This window comes from Aureobasidium namibiae (genome assembly GCF_000721765.1).
Source record: "Aureobasidium namibiae CBS 147.97 unplaced genomic scaffold scaffold_12, whole genome shotgun sequence".
Classification (NCBI taxonomy): Eukaryota; Fungi; Ascomycota; class Dothideomycetes; order Dothideales; family Saccotheciaceae; genus Aureobasidium; species Aureobasidium namibiae.
This window is the reverse complement of record NW_013581197.1, coordinates 329,151-353,154: the sequence shown is the minus strand read 5'-3', so window position 1 is coordinate 353,154 and position 24,004 is coordinate 329,151. Positions and strand designations below refer to the sequence as shown.

Below are 24,004 nucleotides of genomic sequence, written 5' to 3'. Positions count from 1 at the left end.
CTCCCATCTGATTTGCTCTTCCACCAGATTTTAGCGCGGGCTTTGTAATGTATACGCCCGCAGCCAGCGCAACGACAAACTACGCCTTCGTCCACGATCTCTGGAACATGATTCTCCCAATGCGGGAGCCTGCCCTGCTCTAGCCGATGCTTCACGAGCCTTCGAAACCTTTCGTATAAAACTCGTTGACGTTTTTCATCTTCGCTGAGCAAGGCAAGGCGGGCTCGAGTTCTTGTTTTACTGTCGAGCAGAATCTTAGCGCGATACGCCGGGTCTGCCCTTTATTTTTCCTTCATGGTTTCATATTCTCCAAGACGAGACTGTGGATGCTTGTCTCTATACGGCTCGCTTTGACGTTTTTCTGGAATTTGCCAGGCATTCCTAGGAACTGAGATGGCAAAGGGCCGTTGCGATCTGGCATGATGCCATGGCAGCCAACCAGCTCGACGGCCTGTCCCGATGATTTTTTGGTACATATTTGAGGTATGGCACCACGTGAGATCTGAGAGACCTGGATCTTGAGGACAAGCGGGGTGACCAGACCTTGAGTCCACGCAACCTTGATGACGAGAGTTTGATAAGTGTGATGAATATTAGGTGTTTCGCGAGTTTGTCTCAGTCGATGGACGGGCAAGGACAACGCAATTTGCCATGGCCAATACTTCTGTCCTTGAGTTCAACAGTGCTGCGTGCAAAGACTTCTGGCCATATCTCAAGTTCAATCTACTCTCCGTATAAAACTGCTGACACGGGTTCATGTGCATCTGAGTAGAGAAGTGGCGACCGCGGGTCATTGTATGTTAGATTTCACGGGGACTTGGCCCTGAGCTTTGACGGGATTCAACATTGCAGATCCAAAGGTCATAAAGATGTTATTCATAAAGTTACGATCTTGGAGTGAGGTCGCTTTGTTATTGATACCACCCTTGACTTGAGGTCTGAGGTTTCAACAAAGATGCGACTTAGGAACCATGGCACTGCAAGTGACCAGAATCAATCAAGCCTCCCACGCTACAGGTCACAGGGCGATCGCGTACCGCCCAAGTAAACATATGCGGCACGGAAATCCTCTGTGAAACAGTCAATCAGAGACCCAACAAGTGACTATATTTCCGGTCCCTTGGTCGTATGTGGAATGTTGTGGGATCGTCGGTCCGACGCATAGCAAGGCGGAGGACCCAGAAGGACGTGTACCCATTCCTAATTCTCTGCTACCAGAGACACATTGACTGCAGTGGACTATACCATCTACTACTGTGCTTGAATCGCCAGCTTAGTTGTAGTGTGCCGGAGCACTATCATAAGTCGTCGGACATGAGCGAGATACAGCATTCCAGGAAGTTGCGATTGTGCATGGGTATGGCCCAATCATTGACTTACTACTTTTTGGTTTCAAGCATTATCTTAAAGAAGCGGCTGTCCTCACATGAAATCGTCCTCCCAGTCCGAATCGCGGTTCTGGTTACTGGAGGCCATGACCTGCTCCTCCTGATTCCAGTCGTCGTAGGCGTGGTCCCTCTGGTATGCCAACTCTTTCCTCTCTCGTGCAATACGAGCTTCTTCCTTTGCCTGTTGATGATGGTGTAAGCTAGTGTTTCTCGTTTGCCTCGGAAGACGGATCGACGCACTCTTTCAGCAATGACCGAACGATCCTTCTTTCGTAGCTCCTTAGCCCTGTCTTCCTTCTCTTGTCTAAAGTCTGGGAACTTTTCGACCTTTGTCTTGTTCAGGCGGTTGACGATGGGGTTCTCGCGTTTGGCGACATAGACGCGCTTGACCTTCTTTTGATCCTTGAAGCCGACCTGGCCAGTGGCCATGCTGCCATCTTTCTTCAGGTTTGACCACGGGGTGTAGATGATTGTGATGTTGTCCTTCTTGTTGCCTGCGTTTGCCGTCTCAGTCGCACTCTCTTGTAGGCTCCAGATGTTCGTCCTCACCCTCGATCGAGTTTGCTTTTGTCAACTGAGCGCAGTCTTCCAAGAGCAGCTTGGGAATGTCCTCCCATGACTCTCCATCAGGGAGACGGACGTAGACGTGAGCACTGGAAAGGTTGTCGACGTGGAACTATGGTGAAAGGTAGTCAGACGATGCGTGCCTGACATTGTTGTGTATCGACCGGCCGTACCCAGACATCCTCTTCGAAGCCGTATGCGATCAAGTCCTCGTCTCTTGCCCAGTCAGCGACTTGCTCGTATGTTGAATGCGACGAATCAATGCTGACTTTCGACCTTGTCCTTGCCCATGTAGATGTACGCCGACGGGGACGTCACATTGCTTGTGAAGTAGTAGACCATCTTGTCTTCTTGCGGTCACGCGATACTCGAGTCTTGTTGTCCGAAGATGAGCGAACAATAAAAAGGCCTGATCAAGTCGCGAACACTTGGCGGGGCTTCCGGCGCCTCGGCTGGTCATGACCCTGTCTCGATTCTAAGAATCTCCATCTACCACATCACGATCGTCTCGACAATGAACACTGGTCATGCTGAGAAATCTTCTGCGACATAGTCGACACTACTCAACATCGGTATCTTCGTTCCGTGCTGTACCCATTCTTCCAGACGCCTCATTGAAGACATTCCGGGACCAGGCCTTCGTTCCCGCCGTACCACATCTTCTGCCTCAAGGGTCGTTCACGTCGATCCCCGCTATCCAGAAATGGTTTCATAAATCTTCAGAGCATACTGCGCGGTGTCATCTGAACACTGCTTATCTGAAGAGATGGGGTTCAGCTGTTGTTCCACTAGAGATCACAAACGAAGACGGCAAGTTCGCGCAAATTCACCAATCCCTTCAATTCTTCCTCGAGTATGATGCATCTAATTTGCATATCAAACTGCTCTCGCTGACACAGGAGTAGTGCTTCTGAGCTAGAAACAAAAGCTAGTATCTACCTGGCGCAGGCTTCTCTCTCCGATTTACCATTTTCTCTGCTGGAGGATCTACCCACGCCAGAGCTCGTATCAAAAGCTGGCAAAGGCGACATTTACGACACGAGTATCTGGTTGGGCCGCGCGCCGACTTACACACCTCTGCACCGCGATCCTAATCCTAATCTGTTCGTTCAACTGGCTGGTAGAAAGCAAGTCCGTCTCTTCAAACCTGACTTGGGCAATGCCATTTTCCATCACGTTCAGAACAGCATAGGAGGAGCTGCAAACGCGACCATCAGGGGCGCAGAGATGATGGAAGGTGCTGAGCGAGCAGCACTCGAACAAGCTGTTTGGGAGCCACCGTCTGGCTCTTTCTGGACAGATGAAGGACTGCAATGTGAGGTTGGTCCAGGGGATGGTTTGTTCATTCCGAAGGGATGGTGGCACAGTATCAAGGGTGTAGGTCAGGGTATGATTGGATCCGTGAACTGGTGGTTTAGGTGATTTTGTGACTGGCTGGACTCGAATCAGCCGATGTAGTACTATATGTTCCGCCTTGAATCTCAGAGCTGCCATCTACTCATCTCAACGAGTAGATATTCTCGTACGGAATATACTCCATATAATTGAGTGGAAACAGGCAAATTCACGATACCTCTGCACCTGCAACCGTCCCTATTATGGACGGAAGCCCAAGTCTTAGCAGTCAAAGTGATAAGCTCGACCTGTTGATCAAAAGAACTATGCGTCTGTTGACACTTTGCGTATATGACTTGCTTGATACCATTTTCCTTGGCGGCGTCCAGCCAGCCCCACCTGAGTCAGACCAGGCACCCAACTCCGAGTCAGCTGTTTCATCTATTTGGCATACATATATATCTGATAAACCCTTTCGACATCCCATTTCCATGGTTCTTTGAAACCAACACTCACCATCATGTCTTTCCTCCTACGGCCAGAAGTGCTAGGCACACTGGGCGCAACATACCTCCTAACCGTCTTCTACCTCCGCAACTCCCGCAAACACCAAAAACACATCCAATACAACCCCAAACCCCTCTCTTCCATCACCCTCGCCCAAGCCCAAGAAATCCAACTCTACATTTTCGAACTCGAGTTTCCCTTTCTCGCCCAAAAAGCTTTGGAATTCGCATTATTCCGCACCTATGGCATTCCCTCGATTTCTTCTTTGCTCATGCAAACAAAGCAGTTGAGCACTGCAAAACACGCCTCGAAGCGCATGACAGATACTTCGGTACTCATGCTTGAAATCATAAAGAATGCGCCTGCGAGTGCTAGATCCAGCGAGGCTTTGGCGCGAACGAATTTTCTGCACTCGCTGTATGGAAGCAAAATTTCTAATGACGATTTATTGTATACGTTGAGTTTGTTTTTGCTTGAGCCGATACGCTGGATCAATGAACACGAGTGGAGGGAATTGACAGAGATGGAAGCGGCAGCTATGGGGCTGTTTTGGTTGAAGGTTGGGCAGGGTATGAAGATTGATTTTTCCTGCTTGCCTGGCGGAAAGAAGGGATGGGAGCATGGAGGTGTGTTTGCTGAGGAGTTGAAGGCTTGGGTGGAAGAGTATGAGGAGAAATACATGGTGCCTGCGGAGAGCAACAAGCAGACTGCGGATTGTACGACTGAGATGCTGTTGTATCCTGTTCCGGTGGCGTTCAAGGATGCTGGGAGGAAGGTGATTAGTGCGTTGATGGATACGAGGTTGAGGAGGGCTATGCTGTGAGTCGCTTACTTTGATGAATTGGATGGTGAGAGTGTTTTACTGACGTGCTTGACACCAGATACCCAGACCCGCCGGCAATGTTGCAGTGGCTAGTCGACACAGGACTCACTGCTCGCAAACTAGTGCTTCGACACTTGACTCTACCCAGACCAGACGCTTCACGCAAACAGATCATCGCCGACGATATCAACTCCCATGGCAAGATCTACAAACTGATCTGGGACACAGAGCCCTGGTAAGTGTTCTGCTTCCACATCTCACCAAGATTCCTCAATTGATGATGTGACATAGGTACGTCGAGCCAACATTCGTAAATCGCTGGTGTCTGCAATCGTGGTTAGATTGGTCGGCAGGCAGACCCATCCCCGGCGATGAGGGAGACAAGTACTTCCCCCAGGGCTTCAAGTCTTCAGTCATGGGTCCGGCGTTTTTGGCTGGCAAAGGATTGGAACAAGCGGAGAAAGATGAAGAGCAGATCCAACACATCATGAGACCTGATGTGACGATAGCTGGCTAGATCATTGCTCGAATTGCAACACGCTGCCGAGAGTTGGAAGAAGGGAAAGACGCGTGTGTGCAGAATTTGCAGTGGTGGAGGAAGTCGCATCTATCAAACATCTTCCACTGCCTGCTTCCAATGCTAAAGCTCCCTTCCCCTCTTCCCCTTAACCTTTATGTTTGTTCAAAGTTCATCAATTCCAACAAATGCAGCGGTGGTCTAGTGGTCAAGACGCCTCAGCAATATCGTCTTGCAAACACAAGCGATGGTTCACACTGCGTGCCCTTGCACTGCTTGCTCCTTCGGGAATCGTGTGCCGCTGGTGAGGAGATCGCGAGTTCGACTCTCGCTCGCTGCAATATTCTTCTTTTGCCTTATTGCTGAGCTGTCACTTTCCACGCGCTATTGCGATTCATGCTAAGAATTGAGAAACGTGGCAACGATACAAAGTTTTGTAGATGCACACTTATTTTTGATGACAAGGAATTATGTTATTGGAACGCTATGCTCTCATCGATGATAACTCTTCACATATTTCACTCAGATGTAATCACGATCAGCGTAACTCTGGATCAGACCCTCAGGAGTGGCGGGATACTCCTTAAGAACAACCTTATCACCCTCGATAAAAGTGTTTGCTTGAACAAAGACCTTACGGGGGGGAGCTGCCGCCAAGACAGCTGGTCTGACCTTGGTAGCGAACCATTCATCCACACTGGTGATACCCTCGTACAACTCCTTACCGGCCTGGAGATCTGCAGTAGCCTTGTAGACTTGAAGCTTTTGCAGGAACTTCTCAACAGCGGGGCGACCGTGGGTGGCAATCTTGGTTCTGTCGAGCTTGATGGTCAAGTCGCTGAGGTCGTCCTTGGTGTACTCGAGCTTGCAGAAGTCTGGCTCGGAAAGGAAGACCTTGAGAATGGCGTGACGGGCCTGCATATGCGCCTGGCCCCACTTCGAAGCCTCGACATTGTAGAACTGAAGAGCAGCTACACCGGCGCGTGCCATTGTCAAATATGCGACGTAAAGGACATTTCCAGCTTCTCCGTAGAGGTCCTGTGTGTCAAAGTTAGCAAGAAGACTCAGCTGAGCTCAGGTCTGACATACCTCTTCGCCATTTCCGAAACCAAAGATCTGAAGGATACTGTAATCTGGAATCAAGGCCATAGCTACACTTTCAGCACGGCATTCTTCGTAGCTGGGACCCATGCCACCGAAGACAGAGCCCCAAGTCTCACCGGGTTTGTAGTAGGAAGTGATCGGTTTTTGCGTGACAGGAGAGATCGGAGGGTTCTTGTGATCAAAGTTGTACACTCCAGGCGAAGTCTCTTGCAAGATCTTTCCACAGCCGTGGCCGAGCAGCTCGTGAAGTCCAACTTGAACTTCAAAGCTCTTGTCCGCATACTTCTGATACACCTCCATATCCTCGTCCTTGATGAAGGGGACTTTCTCGTTTGGGGGCTTGGCTGAGAGAACATTTGACAGACTGACATTCTTGAAACCACCGTCGGGATCCTGACGGACACTGTCGTAGTTGGGAATGTTGATACCGGCAGGGATGCCGGATCCAGCGAAAGTGAGAACCTCAAGGGCGGTGAAGTCAGGGGCGACGAATGTCTTCTCGAACTCAGCGGGCCAGGGAAGCTTCTTGATATTCTTGGGTGCTTCGGCAACAAGGTGAGCAAAAGCCTTGGTGCGCTCCTTGTTGACCATGGAAACGAAGCCTTCCCACTCTCCGCGGATGCCATGGGGGTCACGGTAGGTCTCGATGAAGCCAATATTAGACTCAACATCAGGTCCTTTGTCCTTGATCCAGTGGCGTTGTGATTGAACGTGAGCGGTCATGGATCCTGTCTTGAAGGACTTGACGTACTCGCTATGCATATCACTCTGGTACTGGTTGGCGGAGTGCTTCTTGGCCTCAGCGAGGAAGGAGGCGATCTTGTCCATCTCCTTGGAGTGATCTCCGTACTTCAGCGTAATCTTTTTGTCCTTGACAGACTCAGCATCCAGTGTGAACGAAGATTCTGGGACATCTCTGTCGGACTTGGCAGGGTCAGTCTCTGCAGAAGCGATAAGAAGTTCAAAGTCTCCAGATGGAAGCTTCTTCAGACGGGTGTTCTCAGGTAGCAGATTTCCATTCGCCTTGACAAAGTCTGCCACAGCGGCAATCTCGTCCTTGGTAATCTCGGGAGAGTCTGGGTAGTAAGTCGTAAGATGTTGAGGTGGGTAGCCAAGATGCATGAGATCCTCGACTTTGGTCTCGTAGAAAGCATCTTTGCAGAGTTCGTAGTATTTGGATGCACTGGAGATGTTTCCAAGAGCGGCAAGCTTCTCTGGTGCCAGACGAGGGATGAACTTGGAGTCACCAAACGACTTGTAGTTTCCGGCATTGCCAAGGAATTGGGCAGCATAGTGCAACCAGTCGTTCATCTCTTGGTCATCAAGACCAGTCTCGGACTTGAGCTTTGAGTAGTCGCCATCGCAGTGCTTGTGCAGACTCAGGATGAAGTCGTATATAGGCTCAGATTCGGGGGACACTTGTCTGAGGACAACTCTAGTACCGGCGAAGCAAGCCCTACTGATGTGGTGCGAATAGAGCTGCTCAGTCTTGCCAAGTGCTTCGAAATGCGGCTTGATAGCCAGAGGCACGACAGATGGCGGGCTGTCTGCGAGATATTGCTTCTTCTTTGCTGGATCCATGTTGTTGTGTGTTTGATTGACCGAGTTGTTGTAGACGTTTGTCGTATTGTCCGCTTGACACCTTGCATCAAAGCGCTGGGGTTGCTGCCTGAAGTCGGCATCTCGGCTTATCTGTGCCGAACAGGGTCACCTTCAGACATATGAAATTTTGGCTAATTATCACAGACGATACTGACACTAGACTGGCTCTGATTTCGAAGTGCTATCAAACCATACGGTCCTGAGTCTCGGCTTTCGTAAGCTTATATTCACAAGGGGTGCGAGCATAATCACTCGAAGGTGCCTTTTTGAGACAAAATGCAGCCCGCCTGGCGGAAGAAGAATTTTGGACTGAGTCCAGTTCCCAATCTCACTCCAATCATGCTTACGATACTAGATAGCAAATGCTGACAGGGTATGTCTGTCGCAAAATTTTGACCAGTAGTCAAAACTTCTAATCTCATTCGCCGATAACGTCGTGTCGTCTAGGGTAGCGACAATTTTTCTCACTTTATCTACTCTTTTCGGCCAAGAAGTGCGTGTTAGTGGGGAACGAGCTTAACGCTGTGCATGCGAGCCTTCGCATGGACTTGCTCGATTTGGACATGGTGGGGTCGGCCAAAACTTTTGAGATCCGGTTGACAGGCGAATTGAATGTCCATGAATACTCCCAAGAGGGTTGAGCAGACACATTATTCGCGACCAGAGACGCTCAGACTTGATATCACTGATCCAGTGAGGTATCAGTCTTGACCGACCCGGAATCTGGATTTGGCGGCCAAGACATGGTTCAAAAATTGTCATGGTATACGGAGATAGGCCTAGGAGCCCCGCTGACCCTGATGCAGATCGACTCCACTGTGCCACCCGCATGGTCTTATCTTTCTACCATTCCCTCGCCTATATAAAATCCTCCCGCCGTCACAAATTTCTTTGCTGGTCTTTCTGTATCGCACATATCCATAATGTCTCTCCAACACAGCACATCACTGCCCGTTCGCACGTCCAAGTCGATCGTGGCACACCCACTTGCGCCACTGTCAGCACAGGAAATCCATGAAGCAGCCTCCCTCATCCGCAACCAATGGCCCGAGAAAACGGACCTTCAATTCAAGGTCCTTACACTTGAGGAGCCCGCAAAGGCCGAGATGGTGCCTTTCCTGGAAGCAGAGTTCAAGGGTCAAGGCCTGCCCAGCATTGACCGCAGGGTCCAAATTGCTTATTACATTCGCAAGACCGTAAGCGACTCACTGCCCAGACAAATAGTACAGACACTGATCACATAACTAGAACAAACTACACGAAGCCATTGTCAACTTGACGACATCAACAGTCGAAAGCAACGTCAGACTTGGACCCAACGTACACGCGGCAGGAGATGGAGAAGAAATCTTGGACATTGAGAAGTTGGCTCTCGAAGACGAGGGTGTACAAGCAGAGATTGCCAAATTACAACTACCCGAAGGCACTGCTGTTGTCTGCGACCCCTGGATCTACGGCTCGGACGGTGTCGGTGATGATGAACGCATGTACCAGTGCTTCCTGTACATGCGTGACCCCAAGAACACCGACGAGCTCGACTCAAACCATTACGCTTTCCCTCTCGCCATCTCTCCTGTTCTCAGCGCTGTGGAACGTAAGGTCATCCGCATTGATATCATGCCCACCGGAAAGGACAACACCATCAAGCCCACACAGCCCTGGAAGCCTGTCCATGCCAATGAGTACATTCCTGAGGCTCAGAAGCTGCGTACCGACTTGAAGCCTCTCCAGGTCCTGCAACCTGAAGGCGCCAGCTTCAGCGTTACCCAGGAAGGCACATCACACACTCTCGACTGGCAGAAGTGGTCCTTCCGTGTCGGTTTCAATCAAAGAGAGGGTATGGTTCTCTACAATGTCCGTTACGACGGTCGCAGCGTCTTTTACCGTCTATCGCTGTCGGACATGTCCATTCCCTACAGTGACCCTCGTCACCCCTTCCACAAGAAGGCTGCCTTTGATCTTGGTGATGTTGGCGCCGGTGTCATGGCTAACGACCTGAAACTCGGATGCGATTGTCTTGGTTCCATCCAGTACCTCTCTGGAACCGTGGCCAACGACCAGGGTGAGGCTGAGGAGATGCCCAATGTCATTTGTGTCCACGAGCAAGATGGTGGCATCGGCTGGAAGCACACCAACTACAGGACCGGCCGTGCTGCTGTCGTCCGTAACCGTGAGCTCGTTCTGCAGAGCATCATCACCGTTGCAAACTACGAGTACATCTTGGCCTTCATGTTCAACCAGGCCGGTGAGATGACTTATGAAGTGAGAGCTACTGGTATCCTTTCGACCCAGCCTATCGATGACGGCATCAGCGTCCCTTGGGGAACAGTGGTTCACCCTGGTGTACTCGCCACTCACCACCAACATATCTTCTCCCTTCGTGTCGATCCCGCCATCGATGGACACTCCAACCGCCTCGTGTATGATGAAGCCCTGCCCATGCCTCGCAGCGACTTCAACCCTCACGGAACAGGCTACTACACAGAAGAAACCGTCGTCTCGCAATCTGGCGGTTACGACCTCAACCCAGACACAAACCGCACCTTCAAGATTCAGAACGCCAACGTCCTCAACCCCATCAACAACAAGCCAGTCGCCTACAAGATTCACGCTCCTCCATTCCAAAAGGGTATCGCCGACAAGGAAAGCTTCAACTACAAGCGCGTTGAATTCTCCGACCGCAACATTTACGCAGTCAAACACCGTGACGGCGAACTTTACGCTGGCGGCAAATACACCAACCAATCTCGCGGCGGCACTGGTGTACGCACCTGGGCTGACCGCAAGGACAACATTGTCGATGAAGATCTTGTCGTGTTTGTCCAATTCGGCATCAACCACATCCCGAGAATCGAAGACTTCCCTGTCATGCCTTGTGAGATTATCAAGGTTAGTCTGAAGCCAGTCAACTTCTTCGATAGAAACCCTGCTTTGGATGTGCCGCCGAGTACCCAGGAGTTCAACAAGAGTACGTTGCTTAGTGAGACACACAAGCAGCCTACTGTTGAAGGTATTGTGGGCAAAGAAGGAGATGTGTGCTGCAAAACCACTACTGGTAGCAAGCTGTAAGGAGTTTCGGGACAAAACCAGGCATTATATAGATGGTCATATTCAACGACTTATGTTTCTTCTCTGCTCTGTTTGCATGACACTTCCGCTTGACCATTTGTCCGGACAGCCTCGTCTCCGTAACATTGATGGTCTTCACGTATTTAGCTATGATTGATCAAAGGGTACGTAAAACGTCTACTCAGATGAGATCCCTGGTAAGGTCACTAGACCGGACCTCCGAGTGTAGCTACTCTATAGTCCACAAAATATCAATCCTAAAATTATGGATAAGCATATTTCCAAGCTCTTTTACAACGTTCTCTCTGTTTCTAGACCGGCTTTAGTGATGTACGGCTAGCTATCCTTTAGAAGGATACTGACTTACCACCAGGCCATACACTTTGAGTTACTATGAGACTTGCGGCCAGAATGTCATCGATATTTAGATAGCATCATCTCTCCTTTTGCACTCGATTTAGGCCCCAGGACGCCGAACGTCGTCTTGGATTCAGCACATGACTGCGAGAGGGACTCTATTCATCAAAGATCACGCAACCATTCATATCAGTCGCATCCTTCTCTGTAACCAATTTCGCGCGTAACACCAATCGAATATTCTAACAAACCACATATAGCTTTCTACCCAAGTACCCCGCAACTTCCAACCATTTATGAGATACCGATCCATCATTTCTCTATCCTTCGTCCTTCTCTTTCCTTCTAACCAATCACCACCTCAATCGCAACCAACCATAAAAACCCGCTCACCAAATCCCATACTCCTCAGCACGAATTCTTCTATCCTCCTCCTCCTCATAGATAGGTCTCCAATAAGCAGACTCTGAACGTATAACTGCAGCCATCTCTTTGCCATGTGCCAAGGGTGTGAGAGGGGTGCTGGGACAGGATTGATTTGGCGAGTAGATGATGCAGGGAATGTCGAGGGAGTTGGGTGGGAGGGTGGAGTGAGAGTTGGAGGAGTGCGGGAAGCGGGGCATGGTGGTCGTTCGTGGTTTGAGAGAACGAGTGGTGATTCGGTATGGGTAATTGAATATCGGTGTGTGTGGGTATTTTCTGGTGGATGCTGATGATTGAATGTTCGTGGTTGATACTGTGTTTTAGTCCTGTGTTGTTGATGTCGCTGGATTGGGGGTTATCGGAATAGTTTGACTGTGGTCCAAGATGGTCGATCATAGGGACCGTACTCTAGACTTATATAAAAGTTCAAAGAATGCATTGGACTCGGGAAGAACAGCATGTCTCACACGAGACAATGCAGCAGAATTTTATATAGAGCAAGACCTGCAGAGAGCAAGACACATGAGTCTCAGACGTTTGTTGGCTGACATCTTAAACGGCTAAGAATAGGTCTTTGTGTTCAGATTCAGACGTTGACTCGGAGACATGTCCACGCGGATTCGGTGTATTATCATTTTCCGATGGGAGCAATCCAATTTACAAGATCACTGTGCATCTTCACAGCCACAGCGTGACGAACTTTTGCATACGGGGAAACAGGTTTGAATGTGGAAGGAACGACCGATCATCCATCGAAATCTTACCCTTCCTCTCACCCAGGCGTGCAAATGGGTAGGTGTACGAGATTAGTGGGATTTAAGTCCAGACGAAGTCAATAATAGCATGGAGGTTCGGCACTACTCAATTGGCATTCTCACTATTGTCGAACACATGCACAAGAATCAAGTCAGGAGCGAAATGTGCTCAGGCGCGTCCGCGTAAAGTAATCTTGAATTCTTAGATAATCCTCTATATCATGCAAGATCGAATGCTGCAAGATGCAAAAGATTTGAAGAAAAAAGTTCAACTCAAACGTCCACCCTAGGTCATAGTAGTCAAGGGGGAAGAAACAAGAGAGGAATGATCAACACCCCTTTGAGACCGTCAGAACGCGATCCGCTTAGGAGACGGTAATGTCAGCGGAACCAGAGGACTGATAACCCTCAGTGGCAACAATTTGGTAGTCGTGGGTACCAAGCTTCATGCCAAGCTTAGCCCAGGCGTTGAAGTGGTTGGCAGTGGTGACGGTACCAGAAGAACGCTTGTTCTTGCGGATGCTCCAGTACTGGTTGAAGGTAGCGGTACCAGAAATGGAGGGCTGGTTGGTGCGAACACCCTTGTAGATGTCGTAAGAGGAACCGTCGGTGGTGACGGTGCCCATGTGCTGGAGACCACTGCCGGGGTTGTAGGTACCGTAGGACTCGAGTATGTAGTACTCGACGAGGGGGTTCTTGCTCCAGCCGTAGACGGAGAGGTAAGAGTTGCCCTGAGGGGAGTAGGTACCCTTGAAGTTGATCTTGCGGGTGGTGCCCTTGGACCAGCCCTTGCCAGCAACAAAGTTATTACATTTTTGCCATGAGACCGAATATTCGCCTGCACCCTTGTTGTTGTAGTTGACGGTACCGCCGCCTGATTGTTGTCAGTATACTGATTGTTGAAGATTCAACCAGAGACAAAGTTTAAACTTACCAGCGTTCCAGAAGGAGTAGTAGTAGCCGTTGTTCTGGCCAGTGCCAGCAGGGGTAGAGCGCTCGACCAGCGAGGAGAGGCCGTTCTCAGCAGCTACGGGCTCAGCGACAGGTGCTGCCAGAGCAGTGACGAGGGCCGAAGCGGCGACGAGGAGAGAAGTGAAGTGCATGTCTGCGGTGTGTCGTAAAACAATGGTGGTTTTGAATTGAGAAGAGAAGAGAAAGTGTTTGTGTGATGAACAAGAAAGAAGAGATGCCTGGGAAACCTAGTCTTCTAATATGTCTTTGCTGCATCAGACTTACTTCTGTAGATCTGGCCCAGACCATGGAACTGAACTCATCAGGATGGCGACATGTCGAGTTGAGCTCGTTACGCTCGTCTGTAACACTCAGACGAGTGCCAAGCTCACTCCAAATTTCCACTCATTTGAAGCAAGCACAAGCCTATACTTGCTGCTTGAGCCTCACTGCCAATTTTGTAAATTCTTATAGTAGCAACGACCAGTCCGGGGTTGATGTGTCGGGATCGCCTGTATGTCCCTGCTTCCAGTACTAAATCATGTAATTCAGCCTGATCGGTCTTCTCCGTGTCCACAAGTTCGTCTCAAGCAGCTGTTAAAGCATCCTGTGCTCGTATCGAAGCCTGTCAAGAAAGTGTTGTCAAAGTTGTAGCTCTGAGTGAAATCCGCCCGTTGCTACCAAGACCGTGTGTCATTGTGGGCTCATCAATCGATCACTCCGCTGGTGTGCGAGTGCAGGTGACGAAGTCTTCGACAGGAAGGAGCCACCTGATTTTGTCTCATCGGATCCCCAAGCTTTCGTAAGCTTTCCAAGATTGGTTTCAGCCTTGCAAAATGCCTCAATGATCGCTCTTGGAAGCTCTCAATCACGAAAGTTGGTGCAGGGAGAAACATGTTCACATCGCCAAGTTTGAAACAGAAGTCGCGGCCGAGAAGCTTCCGAGCAGCCAATCGCATGCATTCATCTCGAACGACAACTCTTTGTGTAGAATCTCTTTGAATATGATGCTGCTGAGAAATTTACTCTCTGCATCGGTATAGACTGACTCCATGAGAACACTTCGGTGTGTCTCGAAAACTGTAGCTGATTACAACAAGATCACCATGCTGTCGATATCTCTCACCTCGACGTCCTCGGCCACAGACGAATACCGAGCTCAATCCATGAAACTCTTGATTCGCAAGACACACGTCAATCTCCCTGAACATGGGGTCCAAGTCTCAAACTGACAGCCACCGAACCACAAAACCCAACTTTCCAAACCGCGACTGTGACAAGGGCAGAGCGCTTTGCAAGCATCAGCCCCCTTAGCGGCTGCATCTCAAACTCACCCGTACTGGCGCGAAGACAACCCCCTTTCCTGCTTTTCCGCTGCCTCCCCGTGTGCCGGATCTCGTGACTGCCATACTCCTCGTACGACAGTAGAGTAGTGAGCGAGTTTCTCGCTATAGAGAGTTTCAGGATTCAATACATATACAAAGAGAACCCTTGATTTATTGCTTCCCAATGACTACTGTCATGTTTCTAGAGTCCACTGTACAGTTATATAGCTACATGCTCTACGAAACTTTACATATGAAAGTGTGCCATCGGTGCCTCGATCGCACCCAAAGACCACACCAAGAGCAATTTATGGTCGGAGTGGAGGAGATTTGAAGTATATTGATCTACTCTGCTTCTGCGACGACATGGAAGTGTCAACGCTGTGATGGTCGTGGGTGAATTGAGTGTTTTTGTGCTTCAGGCGAGCAGTCTGTTCCACTTCGACCTCTCGGCAGTCAAAGCACACACGTGCATCTCTTGCTTCGAGATCGGATGAGATTGACGTTTGGCAAGAGTCTCTGGTGGATACCTGCTCTCTGCTTCTGACTTCGAAGAGCCTCCTGCATCTCGAGGACTACGTCTGCGACAGACCTTCTGCACACATGAGGAGACAGAAAGGATCCAATTACCTAATCCCCCGGAGGCGGTGATCCACAACACGTGCCATCGGTTTCGCCATCAAGGTCGCCTCTCGAAACTTGTTCTGCGGATGCCAGGACTGCATACTAATGATCAACAGGACTACCACAAACCTCCGAGACTTGGGCCAAAGGAATAACAAGCAAAGAGATCACCAAGCGAGAACGAGAGCAGGAGAGTCGTAGATTCTATTCATGACAACAAGACATCCATACCCATATCCTTCATCGTCTTCTCCCAATCCCAAGCGTCATCACCAGCGCCCTGTCCAGCTGCGTCCATCCTCACCCACACTTCCCCAAGTATTGCTCTCGCATGCACAGTCCCTACTCCTTGTCTACATGCATGCAAGTCTTCCAAATTGTTCATGACTGCTTGTCGTTGCATTGGATCCCAGGCAGCGCAGCCCAGCAAAAACAGCGGTGGCAGCAAAACACCGCTGACCCAACTTCCTACTTCTCCATTCGCTTTGGTGACTTCCCGCAACGCGAGCGAAATGTAGGACAAGCCTTCTCCCACCACTTGAGCCAGGCCTTGACTTGGTGCAGAGGGCCGTATGGTGCGATAAAGATAGACGTAGGCGCTTTGCCGATACGCCAGAGAGCACCAGTATTGGGGTGTATTGGGTAGCAATTGGGATTGCCAGGTGCGTAACTGTGTTTCAACTCCCAATGCCAAGCTCAGCAGGCGCTCGTCCTTAAACCATCTCGAGTTTTGCGTCTGGCGATGGAAGCGAACTCCATCTCTGACCTGGCGTATGTGTGCGATTGGCTCGAGAAGGCCATGCAAGATTCCGTCTACACAACCCTCCGAGACGGGGTTCGAGAGATCCACTGTTTCAGTCTGCTGGAGCGATGTCGGAGTCTGGTTGACGGGGTCCAGGCAGGAGATCGTGTTGGCGAGATTGTGATACAGCAGGAATTGACGAGCAAACTTCTGCACGTCGACGCTCAAGTGCCCGCAGCAGTCGATAAGTTGCTGTGCAGCGAACAGGTGACATCGATAGCTACCATTCACTTGTCCTGTGATGATGGCTTCCTGCGCGAGCAGCGTCGTTTGTAGCACAATGCAATCTGCATGCTGTGTGGATGTGTCTGAGCTATAGGCTTCAACGGCCTTTCTGAGCGTGACTACAGCCTGGTCGAAGTGGTGGCTGTGGCGGACGACAATTTCTTGCGCCAGCGCTGGTTGTTGAATGAGCAAACAAGATGTGGATAGGCAGAGTAGCGAGTGCATAAGGCCAGTGTTCGCCAGGGCGGCGTCGATCACGAAGCCGTCGAATGGATTGTGGGTCTCGGAGTATATATCCAAGGCTGAGCCGGCGTGGGTGATGAAGTAAGATAGGAGCTGCGAGTCTAGAGGGTCGTCTACTGCGCTGATGATATGCGGTAGTTCCGGAATGATCAGGGCTGGATTCGACTTGTCAGCTTCTTCATCCGGTCTACCGCAACTGACGACATGTCATACCAGAGTTCTTGCTGCGAGCTCCTTTCTTCCAAGGTTTTCTCATCTCATACCCGCCACAGAGGATATTATTCTTTGCACAATTCTGGCCTGGTACTTTGTCAGCAGACGATCCATCTCATAGCCTCCGGATCTAGCGACTGGACACGTCAAGCGGTCATTAAACACAACATGAACCAGCGCAAGACTAAAGTCATAATGTGTTGTATCTTGTAAGACAATGGAAACTTACATCCCGGCCTGGCCTCATCGCACTTCTTCTTTCGTCGTCGGCAAGTCTTGCCTGCACGAAAGTCAGCAAACGTCTCGGATTTCTACGGAAAATGAGTATACGCACAACCAGTCTTACTCCTCTTATGCAACTCAACACTGGTACTTGGACTCAAGCTGTCCATAGGCTCAGCTTTAGCTCTCATCGGTGGTGACGATGAGGGATCCACCATTCCGGAATCAGCTCTGCGACGCTCGTAGGGTTGCTGAGTGGCAAGATTCCAGGGTGCCGAAAGTATCGACGACTGATGTTCCGTCTTGACGTTTGGGCTGAAAGTCATAGGGCAAAGTAGAGCATAAAGCAGCAGCAGCTCATCCAGTATCACGCAATGTGAGAAGTAAGAATCAGGAGAGCATATAAGGAAGATGGATGGATTGAGTCGGTGGCTTGTTTCGATGTACACACGGATGGTGAGAAAGCCGAACCTTCTGCATCTCAAATGCACGGTGGTACACAGACAATACAGCCAATGCTTACGCACACTGACAGATGCGATCTTGAGTTACAAGTAATTATTGGTGTCCACAGTATCAGAAGCAAAGGACGCATTATCCCCGAAACGTGAGCGAGGATAAGCTCTCGTAGCCTCAGACAGGAGAAAATCGCCGACAGCCAGTGTAAGACATTGCTTCTTCTTGCATGATAATAGATCAATCTCGGGCCAATTGCAATGCCTGCCAAGGTAAGTATAGGAAAGGCACTCCCAGGTCTGTGGACAGTAAGGCCTGCGAGTCATGCACGGTAACCCGTTTTTCGTGACGGGAAGGCTGTCAAAAGGAGGATTTGCGTGGAGTAAAGCAGCCATTCCAAATGCTATTGCCTTTGAGTATGCGAACCTTGGGCCTGGGATTCGGTGCTAATGTCTGTACCAGGCTTGGGTATTCCATATCCACTTTCTCGCGGTAGAAGGGTTTCTGTGCCGGATTGAGTGACAGAGCCAGCCAGACAGAGGTAGGTGTTCTTCATCTTTCAACGCTATCGAGGTGTGACATGCAGCTAAATCGAAGCGTTGGATTCCCCGGCGAATTCCTGTTTTGAGTACAAGGGTAGTTGGATGGATGGCCCAAGGACATTGGTTAGAGTCATGTTGATAATCCTCCGTGTGGCTGCAGATCGATGACCCGACGCTGCGGAACTGGGGCCATGGCTTGCATATCACGAAACTGCGCACCCCACGGCCCGCACCTGTCCGAGAAGAATCACAACACAACAGCGGCAGATCGGCCCTCGGTGCCCCATGATCGGTATCGACACGTCGATAGAAGTCCCAACGACTGCCGTAGGCGCAGCGCGGATGCGTTTCATACATGTGAAGATGCGCATCGGAGTCAGGCCCAGCCCTGTCTGTTGCGCCTTTGGGCATCTCATCCTAGTGATGGTTATCCTCTCGGCACTCAGGTGGTAGTGATCTGCCGGTACTGGAAAAGCTGGAAAGCATTGGCTATCGAAAAGGGAAGTAGACAAGGCCTGAGTCAGGAGCTGTGTCGTCTCCTGCAGGTCAACATCGTCGGGCCGCTTGACCTGATACGCACTCTCCATGCATGACGGTTCTTGATAGTCTGTTTGTGTACGACATCAGAACAAGAAGAATTTTCGGCAGCTGACTACTGCTGCAATGCAACGCTCAGTGCTAGTTTGGTTTGTCATAGGATTGATAATAATACTTAGGTTGAAATAGAGACCCCGGGAGAAAAGAACGTACTATGTGCCAACAATGCGCATCTTGCTTGCGTACGTGTCCTGGTCGACAATGCATGGACGTTTTCAGACAAGACCGTAAACTCTTTTGGCAATGAAATAACAGATCAATCCGAAAGCGAACAGACCTGCTGTGAGGCCCCAGAACCAGGTCAGATCTTCACCGTCTTGTCCAGGTACCTGTGAGAATAGTTAGCTTGCGTGCTCACTCCAGACGTGCAGCTAATATAGCATACCTTCGTGTTCATTCCCCACATGCCGGTGACAATGTTCATAGGGAGGACAATGGTACCCAAAACGGTGAGCTTGCCGAGAACGTCGTTGGTCTGCTCTGCACGCTCGTTCATACGGATGTTGATTTGGGCGAGATAATTGCCGTGGGCTCTCGAAAGCAGGCTAGGTTAAATGTTAGTGACCTTAAATGGCATGGACGTCTTACAGCTATGACTTACTTTTCGTAATGTGACAAGTTGCCGGTCATGGTTGCGACATGATCTTGAATATCGCCGAGGTACAGGCCAATCTCAGACCTGGGTGCGACTTCCCAATGCTCATTGCATCGCTTGGCGAAACCCTTGATGACATCGGCCTTATTACCAAGGAGACGGTAAAGACTCATAACCTTCTTTCTGCAGTTTCCAACGCGTCGGAGCATGTCCCCACCACTGTCGCCAGCCGTGCGTTCGCCCTTTTCGGATGCGGTATCGCTTCCTGCGACCTTGTTCATCTTCTCGTATTCAAGCTCCTTGGCCTTTGCACTATTCTTAGCCTTGTCATCTGAATTTTCTTCGGAGGAATGAAGTGCAAGGATCTCGTAATCAATCTCGTCTACTTCATCTTCAATGACTTGGACCAAAGGAGCATACACATCTGTAATGTCATCAATGATGGCGTAGGAAATCCAGTCTGCTGTCGGAGACATGTAATCGTTAAGTTGGCGAATACGACGGCGAACATTAGCAGGGTGAGGGGTCATGGAGAAGTGGAAACTGATGACGCCATCTTTGAAGACAACGACATACATGTTCACGGGCTCCATGTACTCCTCATTATCCTTGTCTTGCTCGAAACTGCGGTAGTTGACGAAATAGTAGCTCTGGAACAGCTCGACCTTTTCGCGAGGCTCCTGCATCATGATATCCTCAACAGTCAGTTGATGAATACCAAAAGCCTTGGCAAGGATCTTCATCTCTGTCTCGGAAGGACTGAGGACATCGAGCCAGAAAGTAGGGCGAGGGCCGTAGCGTTTGTCTTTGAGTACACGAGGGCGAGAACCAGCAGGGGTTGCGGAAGCAGAACGATCCGGGGCCTTTCCATCGCCAGCGATCGAACTGAGCCTTGATTCTCGGCCAGAAGGTGCCTCTGGTGGCGGGTGGTCTTCTTCATCGGAGCTACTATCATCGCTCAGCTCTGGAGGCTCAGGGTTGAACAGCTCACGGAAGGTGGCACCAAATTGACAGAGCTCGGAAATAGTCCTGCTATGGATAGTGCCATCAAAGGTTTCGTTGAAGTAGGTGTAGCGATATGGCGCGTCATCTTCTTCGCGGTGCCATTGAGTCTTTGCAGGACGCAGGCGGCCACCAACCATGACAGGCTCGCTGATCTTTTTGGAGCGAATCTGCTCGGTGTGGTCTCTCTCCTCCTTTTCAATACGGCTCCATTCGTCCAGAACCTCGAGATCTGGCCATTGACGGTGGCGTCTGCGACGACTCGTGCGGCGTTGACCTTGATCAGTTGGGGTCATATCATCCTCGCCCATTTCTGACTCTGCGATGTTACCGGGATAGCACACATCGTTCTCAGCCAGGTTGGCAAGAGTACGTCTGCGAGTTTCGGCAGACGGGGTCGGTGGAGAAGACGAAGGGAAACGGTCAGAGTTGTTGTCACGATCAATGTTGATGACGGCATCACGGTTTTGGGACGAGGGTGAGCCTGAGAACTCCTGAGCGATCATGACATCGTCGAGGGTGCCCAACTTGGGGGATCCTGGCATTGACGGAGGGTTGTTGACATCGTAGTCGTCGTCGCTACCGCTCGGATACCTGGCTCTCTTGCTTGATGTGTGACTCGTGGCCGACTGTCTGCGGCGAGTACCACCGTAAGCGCGGTGACCAGATCTGTTGCGTTCGATTGGAGGTCGGTCGTAGTAGGATTGAGAGATGAGAGGGGTACGATCAGTCACGGCCTCTTCGTCGTCATCATCACTGTAGTGCATCTGACGAGGCTTCATAGGACTCGACTGGGCATGCTGTGAGCTGCGGTGGTTGCGAGGGAACAGACCGCCCTGGTTCCTCGAAGGTTGTTGAATGCTTCCTCGACGGGGGCGGATGGGTTGGTGCTCACGGTGGTCGAGAAGCGCATCACTTTCGAGACTGGTATTGCTGCGTGCGGCCGACTTGAGGCGGTAGAAGCTGGTTTGGGTGTTTGATGGTCGCGTCGTGGCTAGCGATGGTCGTTGGTTCTGGTCATCGTCACGTTCGGCAACAGTCGACTCGGAAGGAGCAGCAAAGCTCTGTCTGCGGTTGCGACGCTTTTTGCCTGCGCGATGGCGCTTCTTCTTGCTGCCGCCCGCTGTCGAGTTTGCTGCGCCGTCTCTAGTCGAACTTGGTTCCTCTCCCACCGCCGAGGCGTAAGACTTTTGCGGCACCTTTGGCTTTGCCATGGCAGCCGGGCCGGCAATGTCTGCGATTGAATTGCGCGGATCCATTGTCGTCAGTTGACAGACCTAACAATTATGCGTGCAGGAAAAGAGTAACTTAGGGCGTGATCATCCACCTCAATTGTTCCTTCCTTTCGTGACAGAACGTCTGTGCGTATCTTCGGCATGACGTCGTCGTTCCTGCCTCTTCACCCGCTTCAATATTCTTGGCTCGCTTCCCGATTAGGTACCACAGCACGTGCGCATAGATATAAAAGCTTACAGTACTCTCGAGAGATAGTCTAGCGTCCATTGAGTCACGACTGCCTCTACAGGCTTCCTTTGAACATACTTGTAGCTCTGAGAGCGTTGTGAGTTTCCACATCGAGACGCTTCTGCAGACCTTCATGGCAGGAGAGTGACGAATACAGCCTTTTGTACCACAAGAGAACTTGCTAGGTAGTCTTCCTTAGCACAAGCGTATATGAGAATCTGACACACGTTTGTGGTTGCTTGTTGAATATGCTTCACGGTCGTGCGCTTGGATCTCGCCCTCTACGCCCAAATTGCTATCAACCAACGAAAGCTGATTACAATGCACCAATGCAGAGCATTAAATCTGCACTTCTGTGAGCGACGAACCGCCTCCTCAGACTATGCGAGCATATATTTGTAGTAGTTCATAATCGTGTCTCAGCTGTTGTTGGCCCATTCTTGTCCCCGTGACAGATGCCGAGAGCGTGACCCTGTCGAATGAAAGGCTTCGGTTCGTGTTGCACATCTCGACCAGACCTTCATTCCACAAGCCCTATGTCTGCCACCTAAGGACATACGGTGAGAGAAGGGTCTACAGCTCTGTTCGTTCTACCTCGAAGATAAGATGTTATCAAAAGGCACAGAGACTGCCCACACCGAGCAGCATCCAAAGAGAGCCCATGAGTGGCGCACGGTGTAGATCGACAGTAGCCTAGAGTCTGCTCTTCCGTTGGAGTGCTGTGTTTGTGACATGTTCTTGAGGATAGGCTGATTGAGTCGGAGGAGCGCGCAATCTGAAATTCTTCACTCACTGTTTTCGTTAATACCGTTTCGTCTTCACTCACTCGCTCTTTCCAACTCAACTCTGTTTTTCCTTCTGCGCATCCCATCTTCTAAAATCTTTCTTCGTCAATTCAATATGGCCGATTTCAACGATGTACCCGGCATGAACGCACGCATCGACATGGCCGTCGACATGCTCAACGAGAAGCGATACGCCGAGGCTGAAGCTGCGACTCGCGCCGTGCTCGAGCACAGATTATCGAGATGGCAACACATCTACGCCACCATTCTTCTCGCAGACTCTATGAACGACTGGTATGAGGCTGAGGTAAGTGAGACATGCCGCTCTTTGGCCTACATCATGTTCAATCAAGCATATTTCCAGACATCGATCTAGCGCTGACACATAAACAGGAACAGCGCTACAAGGCCGAGAATATGTGGCGCAACACACGTTCTCTGTGGCCTCCAAACAGGGATGCAGAGGTCGACAGAGAGTTGAAAGAATTGCGCGAGCATCTGGACGATTTGAAAGAAGATCAGAAAGCCGACCTACCAGAATATGACGATGACTTCCACGAGTTCATGGTGGAGATGTACCAGAAATATTCGCGTGTTATCAAGGTCGAGGGAGAATGGGAAAAGATGCTTCAGAAGCGTTCGCAAGAAGCTCAAGAACGTGAGCTAGCTGAAATTGAAGAATACGAGGCACAAGAGAGAGCCGAGGAGAAAGAGATGAAAGCAAGAGAGCAGGACAAGCTGCAAGACGAGGCTATCGAGGATATCAGATACTTGTTCGGCAGGACTCTTACAAAATGACTCTGGGGAGAATGAGGAAGGTCGAGTTTGATATTTGGGAAGGAGCGATGAAACCCCTCAATGTAGAGAATTTCGCCCGGCAGAATGTCCAAGATTGTTGTCCCAATACTGTTCAATTTTACAAGATGTCTTCAACCGAGTCAGCAACTTTCGCGTTCGTTCAGACGGTGTGGGATGTATGGGTAGAGAACGGGGTAGAGTGTTCAGGTTTTCGAGAGGTGCACTGGGGGCCAAAGTCCAAGGATGAGCTGTTCATCAGCGACTCCCCTCCTGTTTCTCGGCCCAGTACGCCGGAAGCAGGCAAGAAAAGGGAAGGGGAGTCGCTGAAGAGTGGTAAGTTGTATCGGCTGTTGAGGTATGATAAACTGACCGTGTTAGAAGAGCCTACGAAGAAGACGAAGCAATGAATTATCGACATTCTTACCATATCCAATATCTGAAGTATTTCATCCTCTCCAGCATCGCGGACGTTATCTAGAGCCTTCCTGGGCACTTTACCCCATCGCCTTCATCAAACTGTCTGCAACAATCAATATCGGACTCGGCATTCTGGTTATCATTGCCAATGCAAGAGGAAGCCTCCAGCAACACCAGTATCGCGGACGTTATCCATGCTTTGCTTGCAGAAGAGTCTTCTCCAGCACGCCCAGCATCGCGGACGTTATCTACGCTCTGCCTGCAGAAGAGTCTTCTCCAGCACGCCCAGCATCGCGGAC

At 50.3% G+C, this 24,004-nt stretch overlaps 9 protein-coding genes across 9 annotated transcripts; 4 read left to right on the top strand and 5 right to left on the bottom strand.

The window, feature by feature from the left end:
- Nucleotides 1-1,422: 1,422 nt before the first annotated feature.
- Nucleotides 1,423-2,294, bottom strand: M436DRAFT_50324 (DUF814-domain-containing protein; the record flags this gene model as incomplete). Its single annotated transcript, XM_013570365.1, has 5 exons — nt 1,423-1,569; nt 1,629-1,882; nt 1,938-2,064; nt 2,126-2,166; nt 2,222-2,294. The coding sequence occupies 5 exons, from the start codon at nt 2,292-2,294 to the stop codon at nt 1,423-1,425; spliced, it is 642 nt and encodes a 213-aa protein (XP_013425819.1).
- A 185-nt stretch (nt 2,295-2,479) lies between these two features.
- M436DRAFT_65166 (Clavaminate synthase-like protein) lies at nt 2,480-3,374 on the top strand (the record flags this gene model as incomplete). Its single annotated transcript, XM_013570476.1, has 2 exons — nt 2,480-2,805; nt 2,852-3,374. 2 exons carry the CDS (start codon nt 2,480-2,482, stop codon nt 3,372-3,374), a joined length of 849 nt encoding a protein of 282 aa, XP_013425930.1.
- Nucleotides 3,375-3,807: 433 nt separating this feature from the next.
- M436DRAFT_74095 (uncharacterized protein) lies at nt 3,808-5,134 on the top strand (the record flags this gene model as incomplete). The annotated part of the gene is made up of 3 exons (XM_013570555.1): nt 3,808-4,613; nt 4,676-4,852; nt 4,909-5,134. The coding sequence occupies 3 exons, from the start codon at nt 3,808-3,810 to the stop codon at nt 5,132-5,134; spliced, it is 1,209 nt and encodes a 402-aa protein (XP_013426009.1).
- Nucleotides 5,135-5,656: 522 nt separating this feature from the next.
- M436DRAFT_83284 (dipeptidyl-peptidase III) lies at nt 5,657-7,819 on the bottom strand (the record flags this gene model as incomplete). The annotated part of the gene is made up of 2 exons (XM_013570554.1): nt 5,657-6,172; nt 6,224-7,819. The coding sequence occupies 2 exons, from the start codon at nt 7,817-7,819 to the stop codon at nt 5,657-5,659; spliced, it is 2,112 nt and encodes a 703-aa protein (XP_013426008.1).
- Nucleotides 7,820-8,763: 944 nt separating this feature from the next.
- On the top strand, nt 8,764-10,909 carry M436DRAFT_50424 (uncharacterized protein; the record flags this gene model as incomplete). The annotated part of the gene is made up of 2 exons (XM_013570388.1): nt 8,764-9,036; nt 9,089-10,909. The coding sequence occupies 2 exons, from the start codon at nt 8,764-8,766 to the stop codon at nt 10,907-10,909; spliced, it is 2,094 nt and encodes a 697-aa protein (XP_013425842.1).
- Nucleotides 10,910-12,809: 1,900 nt separating this feature from the next.
- Nucleotides 12,810-13,547, bottom strand: M436DRAFT_50521 (xylanase G1; the record flags this gene model as incomplete). The annotated part of the gene is made up of 2 exons (XM_013570403.1): nt 12,810-13,318; nt 13,379-13,547. 2 exons carry the CDS (start codon nt 13,545-13,547, stop codon nt 12,810-12,812), a joined length of 678 nt encoding a protein of 225 aa, XP_013425857.1.
- A 2,005-nt stretch (nt 13,548-15,552) lies between these two features.
- On the bottom strand, nt 15,553-17,375 carry M436DRAFT_74091 (uncharacterized protein; the record flags this gene model as incomplete). The annotated part of the gene is made up of 3 exons (XM_013570553.1): nt 15,553-16,769; nt 16,828-16,941; nt 17,162-17,375. 3 exons carry the CDS (start codon nt 17,373-17,375, stop codon nt 15,553-15,555), a joined length of 1,545 nt encoding a protein of 514 aa, XP_013426007.1.
- Nucleotides 17,376-18,859: 1,484 nt separating this feature from the next.
- Nucleotides 18,860-21,455, bottom strand: M436DRAFT_50394 (cora-domain-containing protein; the record flags this gene model as incomplete). The annotated part of the gene is made up of 3 exons (XM_013570379.1): nt 18,860-18,973; nt 19,030-19,189; nt 19,246-21,455. 3 exons carry the CDS (start codon nt 21,453-21,455, stop codon nt 18,860-18,862), a joined length of 2,484 nt encoding a protein of 827 aa, XP_013425833.1.
- A 1,150-nt stretch (nt 21,456-22,605) lies between these two features.
- Nucleotides 22,606-23,288, top strand: M436DRAFT_83279 (uncharacterized protein; the record flags this gene model as incomplete). Its single annotated transcript, XM_013570552.1, has 2 exons — nt 22,606-22,797; nt 22,884-23,288. 2 exons carry the CDS (start codon nt 22,606-22,608, stop codon nt 23,286-23,288), a joined length of 597 nt encoding a protein of 198 aa, XP_013426006.1.
- Nucleotides 23,289-24,004: the final 716 nt, after the last annotated feature.